The sequence below is a fragment of the Austrofundulus limnaeus genome, unplaced genomic scaffold (assembly GCF_001266775.1).
Source record: "Austrofundulus limnaeus strain Quisiro unplaced genomic scaffold, Austrofundulus_limnaeus-1.0 Scaffold370, whole genome shotgun sequence".
NCBI lineage: Eukaryota > Metazoa > Chordata > Actinopteri > Cyprinodontiformes > Rivulidae > Austrofundulus > Austrofundulus limnaeus.
Genome location: NW_013952772.1, coordinates 96,515 through 110,080, shown reverse-complemented (window position 1 = coordinate 110,080; position 13,566 = coordinate 96,515). Strand labels below are relative to the sequence as shown.

The 13,566-nt window shown below is 39.7% G+C and overlaps 1 protein-coding gene across 2 annotated transcripts in view; it reads right to left on the bottom strand.

Annotated features, from left to right (window-relative positions):
* ntrk1 (neurotrophic tyrosine kinase, receptor, type 1) overlaps window positions 1-13,566 on the bottom strand; it is a 55,011-nt gene that overhangs the window by 39,822 nt on the left and 1,623 nt on the right. For both annotated transcript variants that reach the window (XM_014023441.1, XM_014023442.1), the window contains exons 2-3: window positions 5,467-5,541; window positions 2,059-2,130 (exon numbers count right to left, since the gene is read on the bottom strand). In XM_014023441.1, the coding sequence (XP_013878895.1) occupies window positions 2,059-2,130; window positions 5,467-5,541 (147 nt within the window). The remainder of the gene's footprint in view (window positions 1-2,058; window positions 2,131-5,466; window positions 5,542-13,566) is intronic.

Sequence of the window (13,566 nt, the reverse complement as noted above, 5' to 3'; positions counted from 1 at the left end):
TCTTTATTTTACAGTTAAAATATATGTTTATCAAATAAAGTCTAATGTTACAACTAATCAGGGATCCCTTTAAGAGTTTATACATTTTGCTCTTTTATTGAACTCTGACCAGTTTCCCAGTCGCTGCTGATGGAAAACATCCACATAGCATGATGCTGCCACCACCATGCTTTACTGTGGGAACAGTGTTTTTAGCTTAATTTGAAGCAGTCAATTAGACTCTGATATTTTTATCACGTTAAAGTGTTCCTGTGGACATGTCGTCCCGTCTCTGAGGAGCTGCCCAGCTCCACCAGTATGATCTTTAGCATCTTATCTCTCTGATTAAAACCCAGTTTGTGAGTTTTGATGGACAACCCTTGGTTTTAGTCCCAAAGAACTGAATGTTGATATTTCTTATTGTGAATGTCAGGCTCTCATATTAATCCTACACCACATATTCTTTGGTCAATCCTCTCAGGCCACTTAAATATCATCACAGTGGAGCTCAAATGCTCCTCAGACCTGCAGAGGCTGTAAATAAACCTCCCTCAGACGATGACAGAAAGCCTCGCTGGGGAGCGCGAGGATGGAAACTAATACATAATCACTGTGACAGGGCCAGGGGTTCAATTATTTGTTTTCCTTGCTCCCAGAAGTTCATGTCAGATGGGTTAGCCATTGGGGCTTATCCATTACCGGCTCGATTCCTGCTGGAGTCCACAGGGGGAGAGCAGAGCCGGGAATAACAGCTCACTGGTTTCCAGACAACTTTTCTATAAAACGCTGTTAAAGCTGTGTTTGTGTGGAGATCAGAGCAGGAGGGCTTCTCTTCGTTTTGTTTTAGTTTGTCTCGTCTTTATCTCCAACATACAGCTGTCACATAAAAAAAAACACTCCCTCCCCCCACCAGGCCCAGCCGGCCCCCCTCTCCACCCACAGTGAAATATTGATTAAGTGATAATGGACCCTTAGTGGAGTGTATTTATTATGCATCAGTTGTCAATAATCCGCCAAAGTGAGCGGGTAAAAGGTGACTGCTGGATGTCTTCTCCAATTTCTTGATCTTCCCAGCCCCCCACCCCGTCCTGACCATCATCTCTGCTCCAAACCTGCTTGTGTTTCAGATAAACACTGACATGTCGCACACGCTCAGTAGAACCATGAGGACAAGATGGTGGCGATAAGACTCAGCAGACAGATCGGATGGTTTCATGTCAGACGGTTGGTTTTTATTTGCATAAAGTGGTTCACACACGAGGACAGAAAATAATAATAATTTAACCAGTAATTTCTCATCATTTTACTATTTATTTTATAATCCAAGCACTGAGATTGTTTTTTTTGTTACTAAATTAATTATATTTAAGATTTTAATCAAACACTGAAAATCTATTGGTTGGTTTTACAATCAGTTTTCTGTTAATGTAACTTTAAAACATTGAGACGTCTTTAAGGACTCATGAAGATTCATAAAATACTGCAGACAATTATACAAACATTATTTCAGCAGCTTATTTGTTTCCAAACATTACAAAATTAAAAGTCATTAAAATATTTTTTCATTTATATTTCTCTAATCAAACATTAAAAACATTAAAGCTACAATAGAAACTGTTTCTGACGTGATAATCTGAGAGGAAGGTTTTCCTCTTCAGCTGCTAAACTCCTGCTTTTATCACATCATTTCTTCTCTCTGAACCAGCTTTGAGTCTAATGTTTCATTTTCAGCAAACAGGCTGGATTTAAAAAAAAAAATCACGATTTTTCAATTTTTTCTGACAATCTTCCAGCATGAATCTCAAAACGTTTTGTTCACAGAAAAGTTTCAAGACTTTCACAGACACAAAGTATAATAAAACCCTTTTAGTAAAAGTTACTCGCTCCTTCACTTTCCTAGAACAGCTGACAGATTTTCTCAGGTTTTCGGATGTTGTTTGCTTTTTGAAAAAGCTGCGGTCACTTCGTTTAATATTAACGAGCTGAGGTCTGACTGACAGCAACAAATAGGCTGAGCCACACAGGCTGGAAACAACACGTGGGGAAGACAATCCCTGTTTCATCGACGGGAACACTTACACATACTGCAGCTTCAGGTTGTTCTGGAAAGCGCTGGCAGAGATGAACCTCAGCTTACAGGAGGTGACGGTGCTGAAGAGGAGGAGAACCATTAATATAAACGCAGTTTGGTTCATGAAACTCATCGTTTCTACTGGTTTAATGCAAACCTGAGGAAGGATGAGACATGCTGAGGAGCTCAGACACGTGAGTTTTAAACTTACTAAAACTGGGTGGGCAATCATGTTTCTTTGTATGTCGACAACAAGCTGCCTCCACAAAACCACAGCAGAAAGTTGTTTTATGCACGCACAACAACGTGATTCAAGTCATCACACACAGCAGGAAATCAGCTGACACCACAACATGTGGGCAAGGCAGGGAATTGAACCTGTGACTCTCTGTTCTGAAGATAACAGTCCTACCACTGCACCACTGTCACAATAAATCACTGATTTATACGGATATACCACTACAAACAAACAAACAAACAAACAAACAAACAAACAAACAAACAAACAAACAAACCAAATGAAGCAGCTTCAGACAGCAGCCATAAGAAACATTTTAGACAAACCAATAAATCTGTCAGTTACAGTCAGTTCAGACAATACGGGATTTTAAAATCAAAATTAGGATTTTAAATATTTACTAAGGCTGTTTATTATTTATTACATTATTTTAAGTGTCAAAAACAAACAAAGAAAAAATAAGAAAATCAACACCTTCCTAAAATAAACACCTACGTCATCAGAAAAATAAAATTCAGGACATTAAAAAAACAAATAAATAAAAACCAGACCAAATATGCAACACACGTGAGCTTTCTGACAAATTTGAAAAAAAAAATTAATTAATTAAAATAAAATAAAAAAGAAATAAAAATATGTAGGTATAATGTGTATTTATATGAGTTGTTCTAGGATTTTAACTTTTATTTAATTTTTTCTTCTTTTTCGTTTTGTATTTGTTATTATTTACAGAGCCCGCGAGGGGACATGGGGGGATTTTTTTTCTTTTGCGTTCCCAAGTAAAACCTTTTGCATTACCTCACAAATGGTGGCAAGTCCTCACAATATTGTTCTGCATTCTTACGCAAAAGTTTGATTTGTATGAACTGAATTAAATCAGACTTTTATTTTGAAATATCCGGTTACCAAAACTGTTACAAACCGGTTACCAAAATCGTCCTGGTCGTGGAACACTGGACCAGCTCTACACCCTCAGCAGGGTCCTGGAGGGTTCATGGGAGTTCGCCCAACCGGTCTACATGTGTTTTGTGGACTTGGAGAAGGCGTTCGACCGTGTCCCAAGGGGGGCCTTGTGGGGGGTTCTCCGGGAGTATGGGGTACCGGGCACTCTGATACGGGCTGTCAGGTCCTTGTATGACCGGTGTCAGAGTCTGGTTCGCATTGCCGGCAGTAAGTCGGGCTCGTTTCCGGTGAGAGTTGGACTCCGCCAAGGCTGCCCTTTGTCACCGATTCTGTTCATTACTTTCATGGACAGAATTTCTAGGCGCAGCCGAGGTGTTGAGGGGATCCGTTTTGGTGGCCTTAGGATCGCATCTCTGCTTTTTGCGGATGATGTGGTCCTGTTGGCTTCATCGGAACGAGATCTGCAGCTCTCGCTGGAGCGGTTCGCGGCCGAGTGCGAAGCGGCCGGGATGAGGCTCAGTGCCTCCAAATCCAAGGCCATGGTCTTGAGCCGGAAAAGGGTAGAGTGCCTTCTTCGGGTCAGGGGGTCGCCCTGTCTCAAGTGGAGGAGTTTAAGTATCTGGGGGATCTTGTTCACGAATGGGGGAAGAACGGAGCGGGAGATCGACAGGCGGATTGGCGCAGCGTCTGCTGTAAAGCGGGCGCTGTACCGGTCCGTCGTGGTGAAGAGAGAGCTGAGTCAGAAAGCAAAACTCTCGTTTTACCGGTGGATCTACGTTCCTACCCTCATCTATGGTCATGAGCTTTGGGTCATGACCGAAAAAACGAGGTCCCAGATACAAGCGGGCGAAATGGGTTTCCTCCGCAGGGTGGCTGGGCTCTCCCTTAGAGATAGGGTGAGAAGCTCGGTCATCCGGGAGGGACTCAGAGTAGAGCCGCTGCTCCTCCACATTGAGAGGAGTCAGTTGAGGTGGCTCGGGCATCTGGTAAGGATGCCTCCTGGACGCCTCCCTGGTGAGGTGTTCCGGGCACGTCCCACCGGGAGGAGGCCCCGAGGAAGACCCAGGACACGCTGGAGGGACTATGTCTCTCAGCTGGCATGGGAACGCCTTGGAGTTCCCCCAGAGGAGCTGGAAGAAGTGGCTGGGGAGAGGGAGGTCTGGGCCTCCCTTCTGAAGCTGCTGCCCCCGCCTGCGACCCGACCCCGGATAGGTGGAAGAAAATGGATGGATGGATGGATGGATGGATGGATGGATGGATGGATGGATGGATGGATGGATGGATGGACGGTTACCAAAACAGGATGTGTCGCCACAAGTTCTTGAACATGACATTGATGTTGCGTGGCACTGTGTTAAAATATCGTACTTCCATGCGTAGCTGTGTGATATATTCATTCTGAAGCTGAATTAAAGCAGGGGTTTAACTCACTAATGGTAAAAATGTGAGTTTGTTAATAAACCGGTTGTTATGAATTGGCAAAAATGAACCCAAGATGCAGGCAGTTTTCAAAAGGAAAAAAATAAAGATTCATCAAACAAAAATTGCTGACAGGGCAGCTCAAAAACTTACGAGGCAAGGCAACAAACATACAGGCTGTGAACAGCACAATGATCAGACAGGGAAGTGAAGACAAGACTCAGAATATAAAGGTGAGACTAATGAGAACAAACAGGAAACACCTGGGAGAGAAACATGAGGAGCAGGTGAGAGTGGGCGGGGCTGGAGCAAAGGCAAACAGGAGGAAGAAAACAAATGACAAGACAGAAACTAAAATAAAACATTAACACAAACAACAATCATAACACCAGTAGGCACAACAGTGTTTAACGACTTTTGTGAGGGAACGCAAAAGGCAAGGTAATGCAAAAAATAAAAAAAATAATAAAGAATAACTCCCATGCTTCCTTGTGGGCTCCGTAGCAATTTGAAGACTATTTTTGTTTAAATTAATTTTTTGATAAAAGGGGCAGATGTAAGAATTTTTCTTGTTCTGCTACCTTTCATTTATGATTTGTATTTTTATTGAATATACAATTTATGTAGTTTTTTGATAGAAATGAATAAATAAACAAAAAAAATTAAAAATAAAGACCAGCATTAATTTTAGTAAGATGTTGGAATGTACTGTAGGTTTTGACTGGGCTGAAAGGTAGGTGGAGCCAGATCAGGCCACGCCCACTCAGCCACTCTCTGGTGGTTTTCTGAAAGTAGAAATCTCCCCAGGAAGAAACAATTTGTTGGGTTAGTTGTGAGTAAATGAAAGAGTACTTACAGGTTCTTCAGCTCTCTGTAGTAAACAAGGTCAGTCTCTGTTAGATTCTCCAGTCCTGCCTGGTTTTCAATGTAGCTGAAGAAAAGAAGAAAAACAGAGAAATAAAACTATTACAGTTAATACTTTTTATTTTACTTGTGACCTTAAACTCTTATTGTGCTGCTGTTTGGTTCAGTGAATGAAAAACAGAACAAAGATTTATTTTGAGATGAATAACCTGTAATTCAGTTTTATGAGAAAACAAAAGAAAAAAAAGGTTTTGCTGAGTTAAAGTTCTTATAACTACTAATTGTTTCAAACCTATTAGAGTTGGAAGATAGAAGAAGCAAAGAGGTTGATGATAAATCATTTGACCTCAGTGACATCCACCAAACAAACCAACAAAAGCAAAAACTCCAGACAACAATCAGAACACAACGACCTGAACATGCAGGGAAAATTCAGATCTGAAACATCAGGCAGACGAGTTTAATGGAAAATACTTCAGATTCAGCTCGCCTCGGCAAAACTCCTCTTTTAAAGATAAACCAAGGAGCTGCTGCAAGGACAGACGGCTCTTTTTATTTCCCTCCTGGACAAACTGTCAACATTTCGCTCAACATGACTCTTTATTGGGTTTTATAAAAGACGTAAGGGATTAAAATATCAAAAAGATGGATGTATCTTTTAAAAACAATACAGCATGCTTTAAAATGTAAAATAGGTGCTGCACGTGACAGGTGGTAATAATGAAAAATCATTTCTGTTTGTTTGTTAGTAAAATACTTCTGATCTTAATGAAACTCTCAGTTAGTGGAAAAAACATCTTTCAGTTGCACAGAAATTGAACCAAACAGCAGCTGAGAGTCATTCTCAGCTCACCTAACTTTGTTTAAAATGTAGGCATGTAGGCAGGGGGCGGAGCTAAACTTTTTGCGAGATTTAACACCGATGTGGCCACGGTGTTTATTTACAGTGACACAAACAAATAAAGGAAAGTACTCTTCATTTAAAATCTCAAGATGGATTCAGCTGAATCCAAATGGCTTTTTTTTATTCAGCTGTTTTAAAATATATTGAACTGAAAGTTTGTGTAATAGTAGCTAAAATTATCCTCGAAACAGGCTAAATGCTAGTCACTACTTATGTTTAGCCATTTTTAGGCATGCAAAGCTAAAGATTTGCACAGAAGTTGCCACAAATCATCTTCATTAAATTCTAATTTAAAAAATTGACGTTGATGCTAATCCTAAATTAAGCTAACGGCTAATGCTAATTTTACAATAGGCCATAATTCAGCCTTTTTTAAACTGAAAGTTCACACAGTACAATAATATCAGAGAACAATCTTTGATTAAAGCTGAATGCAGCTACAAAATCTAATATCCACGTCCACTGGTCGGTTATTTGGGGGTGGCACCTCAGGTGCCACCCCCAAATAACCGACCAGTGGACGTGGATATTAGTGGGGTGGCACCTGAGGTGGCCAATCAGATGACCACGCCTCTGGCTCCGCCCCTGCATGCCACACATCTGGCTCCGCCCCTGCATGCCACACATCTGGCTCCGCCCCTGCATGCAGGGAGGCACGCCAACCAAAACAGTCACCTCAAGTTAAAAAGCTAAATATCAAAAACAACAATATATCAAATACGTCACAATATTACTTTTAATTAAATTCAAATGATTTTTTGATTTTTACAACTAATTTTATTTGTTTATTTGTTTTTACCAAGTCAGACTTTCTAATAATTCTTCAAAAAGTTTTTTTATATATATTTTTCAGACTTACCGGAGGTTTTTATTTTATTTTTTTATTTTGACTCATTTTCGGTCATTGTGTCTGGCAACATTTTGTTCAGAGTGTGTTTTAAAAAATAAGAAAAAAGGCAAACAAAGACATAAACATTCTTCAGCAGATAAACAGCATCTGAAACAACATGGACCAGAACCAGAACCAGAACCCAAACCAGGGAGATGCTTCATCCTTTCAGCTCTCTTGGAGTCATTGAAACTTTTTTCTGTCAAACTTATCTTTGATATGTTTTATTGAACAGAAGAAGAAACAGCGACAGCAGTCTGAAAACAGGTTTCACTGAATTTCAGTGGCAGCAGATCTGATCAGCAGCAGCTGAAGGATTTTATTAAAAAAAGAAAGAAAAGAAACTCCAACAAACCTACAGACTGACTTTAGAGGTTTTCAGTTTCAGTCAGTGTCAGACAGAAACACACTGAATCTGTGGTTTTCCTCATCGAGCATGGAAGAGGAAATATGATGGTGGGGATATTTTCTGGTGCTTTGTTTGTTTTTCCACAGAGAAAGCATTGAAAGTGTAGACTCCTGTAAGGATATCTAATGCAGAACGTTGGCGTTTATGTAAAAACTGAGGTAAATTTGTAGTTTTTAGTCACCGTCTGCAGAAGTTTTGAGCGATGTGGCTTGTAAAGCAGAACATGTTTCAGACTGACTTTTTTTTCTGCCTCCATTCCTCCTGACCAGAGGTGTCAACGTATAAATAATAAGGTTTAAAAATATTTTTTTAAAGCTGAAGTGTTGACTCAAGCTTTTTTACTCAAGTAAAAGTATAAAAGTACTAGTTGTAAAACTACTTAAAAGTATAAAAGTAAAAGAAATGGGGAAAATAAAACCCAAAAAGAACAAAAGCTTATGTTGCTCCACTGGGACAGAGCACAACCACCTCCCCAAAAACTGTTGTTCTCAAAACCATATTGACCAGGCTATCATTGTAAATAAAGACTTATATTTAAAATATAATGTTGAGAAATTTGGGTTGCGATCTTGCTGAGAGGCAACAGCTCTATCAACCATGGCTGTGTATTGGCAAGAATTTGGCGATACGATACATATCATGACAGAGGGGTCACGATACGATATATCCTGATATATTGCGATACTGTAAGCAAGGCGATATATTGTGATTTTTTGTCCAAAAATTCTATTAAATAAAAACCTCTTACAGGGAAAAAATGAAAAACCAAATTTCATCGTCTCAGAAAATTCTAATATTACATAGACATACTTTTGATACATTTAGCTGTGTTCTGCTTTGTATGTATTTTATTTTATTTGTTACTTATTTCTTATTTCATCCATGTTTTCAATTATTAGACTAAATTTGACAATAAATAGTTTGAAAATACATTTTTGCAGCTTTTAGTTTTTAATATTAATTTACAATATGGTCACCCAACACTTAAACAATGGCCTCTACCTCAAGAGGTAGAGGAGCCAAATGGCTGGCTCACTGCTGCCAACTAGTGGTCAGAGGCTGAACTACAACATGAAAATGAACGGCTGGCAGGAAAGTTGACATTTTAAACCTTAATAAAAAATCGATACAGGGCTTTAGAATATCGATACGGTATCGGGAAATGAAATATCGCGATATTTCAGTGTATCGATATTTTCTTACAACCCTACTATCAACTGAGCCACCTCATATACAAAGACAAGGTAGAATGAAAACAAGCCAAAGTGAAATAGAAATGAAATACTTTTTGCATTTTTTAAAAGTAAGAAGTACAAATAATTGCATAAAAATGTAAGAAGTAGAAGTAAAAAGTAGGCTTAAAAATAATTACTCCAGTAAAGTATAAATACTTACTCTACTTAAGTAAGGTAACAAAGTATTTTTACTTCACTACTTGACATCAACAACCAGGTGCACAAAACACATCAGCTGTACACACAACAACCATGACGGTTTTTCTCAAGTAACAAAAACACAAAGCAGAAGGATGACGAAGCCGCAAACGTCGAAGGAAACCAAATTTCTAAACAGCAAGAGACGATGGACAACAGCTGAGGAGAAATCAAACAAAACAAGAGAAACAGCCTTTCAAAATAAAAGCCCAGTATAACGCTCTAACAAGTAGGTGTGGCTGCAGCATCATCTGACTCTCATCATGAGAGTTCAAACTTTCCTCTCTTCTTTCTGTGGTTAATACACTTTCACTGTTTCCTTTCTGCAAATCCCACAAGCCTTTGGAAAATGATCAAATATTAATGCAAAGTGTTATTTTTTTGAGAATCAGATCTTTTTTTATGTATTTACATAAATATGGGCAGATTTTCCTCTATGTTCATTTACAACACCTCATTTACAGTAATTCCAAAACTGTCTCTTTTCTTATTTTGGCACTATAATGAAAATATTTGTTAGTTTTTCAGACGACAGAGTTTCCTGTGCTCCTGCCTGCCTTTTAAAAACTGTATAAAGTTGATCATTGTGCCTTTTTATTGCCTATTTTAATGCATGTATTATTGCTTCTGGTAAATTGCTTTTCCAGCTGGGATTGTTCTTTTGATTTTTCTTTTTCCGGATGTCATTTTTTTTCTTGGCTTTTGTCCCTTTAAAGTTCTGCTTTTCTTGCGTAAAGTCCTTTGAAACGTATCTCTGCTTGAAAGGTGCTATGGATGAGTGACAGGTTGGATTTCTCTTAGTGAACCGTGTGAAAAAAGGCCATAGAAAGTTTATTTGAATCAAATAAATAAGTTGAATGTTGAGCCTGCAGTACTTTCAGCGTGTGGCAGTGTTTCAGCTCTGCATGTGTGTCGGCAGCAGCTCACAAACCTTTCTGTTGCTGTTTGATTGAGGCACGCAGCAGTAATGTGATTACAGGCCAGGTGGGCCCAGGATCGCCCATCGCCTTCACTTATTGGATTGAGCCAAGTGGGTTGTATATCATCTATTGTTCCTGGGTGGAGGCATTGACTGGCAATTCACAAAATTGAATTTATAACTCTGATAAATTTCGGGCCCTGTTCCACAGTTAATGGCTCCTTGTTTGTTGCACACATCGCCTGGATTTCCCCACACGCACTGCCAATACAGCAAAGTGTTGTTTGCTGGCGCGTAGAGCCGCTCGGTAAACAGAGGCCTGCTCGGCTATTGATTGCACATCCGAGAGAAAATGTCAAGCCTTAACTCTGCAAAATGGCATGCGAGGAAGTACCTCCGAGGTAGCGAGGAGAGGGGACAGGAGGGAGGAAAAAGGAGGCGAGTGCTGTATAGGTGAAGGAAATTGGCAGTCAATTGACTGGCTTCTCCGAAAAAAGCATTTCACAAATGTATCTCCTTCTTAACAAGTGCTAATTGCTCCGATCCGGGTCCGGGAACAAAGAGAGAACAGCGTGGCAGTGCAGAGAGTGACATTTAGTTTCCCATGCTGGAGCTGATGGTGGGTTGCTTAATAATACAGCAGCTCTCTTTAAATCACAGGTGGTCAGTTTCTGCTGCTTTTTTCCCCCGAGCAAAGTTTTAAAAAGCCACCGTTAAATAACAGCCTTCTCTCGTCGACACGCTGCTGCAGAGTGAGACGTCTCGGTTCGTCTGAGCCCAGTTTTATTCAAACACGTCCCCCCGCTGTTAGTCTGTCAGTCAAAAGGAATGATAGAAACATGTGACCCGTTTGGCTGCGAAGAACCAGCATTTCATCAACCAGCTTCTGTTTCAGAGCGGGACTGGAGGAAACAGACATCTGATTCAACAAAAAGGTGTGCAAACTGGACTGAATTTGATTTTTCTTATTTATTTAACCTTTATTTATCCAGGAAAACCACTTCTCATTTACAAACATGAACTTTGTGACTAAAATTCTAATTAAAACCAAAAAAAAAAAATGTTGGTTTTAGCTCATTTTAATTTGAAGGTTTCAACTCTGACTAGTGTTTTTTTTACCTCCGCCAAGGAGGTAAAGTTTTCGATCGGTCTGTCGTTCTGTCTGTGGACAACATTACTCAAAAACTTGTGGACTGATTGTCATGACATATTTAAGACGTGTGTACTGGGCCAAGGAACACATCTTTAAATTTTGGTGATGTTCTGGATCACGATTCAGATACAGGAATTTTTTTTCTTTTAATCCTCTGAGATCGGCAAAGCTGTGATGCTTTCACAGGGCTTCTGTAAAATGCAGTGAGAGCTTTCAGTGTTCATTTGAACTGGATTGGACAGCACGGACTTCAAACTTTAAAAAAGTAACGTAAAAAACCACATTTAATGATGAATAATTTTTTCCATAATGTGCGCATTTTTACACATTTGGTGCACATTTAGAGGAAGTTTTGTGACCAGGAAGTGCGTGACTGCACCATGAAAACTATTTTTCCCATTTCCTCAAACACACCACATTTCTGAAACAACCAATCAAAACAGTTTGTCTCTACTAGGCTTGTAGATGACGGGGAAGGGGGGAGCCAGGAAGCACTTTATAAAGAGAGTCAAACCATTACAAACTCATACAAGGAGATAAAACAGACGTTTTACATGGTGAAATGTGACTGATGGAAACGTAGGAGCTTAATCCCACACCAGTTTGACCATCAATAATGTCGGGTGACCAGTCTGACTTTTGTTTTTCCACATTGGACTCCACTGAGAAGAAATCCCATCAAACTGCCTGATTAAATGTTCACTGCGTCAGAACTTATTCAGTAAATGTGTTTCCATCTCTGCTTTTGCACATTTACTCTTACAGGATGCGGGAAATTAGTCTTGGCGGAGGTTTGAAAATTAGGGTCATATTCTTTATAGAAAAAACACTTTCACAAGCAGGAAAAAGTCTAAATCTGCTTCAAAATGGTTTAATTTTATCACAACAACAAAGAAGTCGGACTTTTGTGCTTTTTAAAGTTTCAATGAAAACCATCCATCCATTTTCTGTTCACGCTTCTTCCTTTTCAGGGTCGCGTGGGTCACTGGTGCCCATATCCAGCAGTCACAGTGCGAGGGGCGGGGTACACCCTGGACAGGTCGCAAGTCCATCACAGGGCCACACATAGAGACAAACGAGACAAACAACTCACTCACACACTAGGGACAATTTAGAGTTATCAATTAACCTAACAGTCATGTTTTTGGTGTGTGGGAGGAAGCCGGAGTACCCGGAGAGAACCCACGCATGCACAGAGAGAACATGCAAACTCTACCCAGAAAGGTCCCCATGCCGGGATTTGAACCAGTGACCTTCTTGATGAGAGGCATCAGCTCTACCAACTGAGCCACCGTGCCGCCCTCAATGAAAACCTTTTGTGTGGATAAAAACCAGGATCTGAAATTTTAATGACTAAACTCAGTTTGTAAATCTGCAGAAATCTGAAGAACATCTGGAGACAACTCTTTGAAACGCTCACATCTACTTTAAGAAGCACCTGTGCAAATATCTTGGGCTGCAGGGAAGTGATTTGACAGAAATCACAACTAGAATTGGGAAAAACCAAAAACACGCAGAAGATATAAGTTCTGTCCGTACCCCCCCCCCCCCATTGTAATAAACATCAAATAACAGTAAACAATTATATTCATATCTGATATAAAAATGAAAAAAGGCAAAAAAAAACGTCGAACTGAAGAGTTCAGTTCTGAACTTCTCCTGATTCACATTTTAAACACAAATTTAAAGTAACTAGAATTGGATTTTCTTGTTGTTTTGCACCAGTTGTTACAGATTCAATGGAGACGTCAGCAGCTGAAGGGTGTAACTTCAGCTCCACCATGGGGGGGGGGGGGTCTCTCTGCCTATTTACTGAAACATTTACTTTTGTAAAAAGATTCAGGATATTTCAGGGTTAAAATACTTTGTAACGCTTTAAATACAATTAACTTGAACGTTTTCTGTGTATTTACTCTGCATCTTGTCTGTTCCACATCTGTTCAACAATCAAAACGAGGCGTAATTTCCCCCACATTTTGTCCAACAGTAACAAATATTTGACATGTTTAAGATGTATTTACCCGGTGCGCAACAATTTATCTGGGAACAAATTCCAACATGATTCAACAAATTCAGTTAAAATGTGACAATAGACTAAAACCCTGCATGTTCTTTTCATCAGTTGTGTTTAAATGCACATGTATGACATCATCAATTTTAATATCAGGTCAAAGTTATAAAGTCAACAAGAGAGCTGCAGCTGTACTTACACAGTTCATTTCTATTGTGTTAGAGATAATTGTGTTATTTTATTTGGGGGGAGGTGGGTTATATTGACTGGATCAAATTATTGTGGGGGTCATAATCCTCTAACCCCCTGCCACACACACACACACACACACACACACACACACACACACACACACACACACACACACACACACA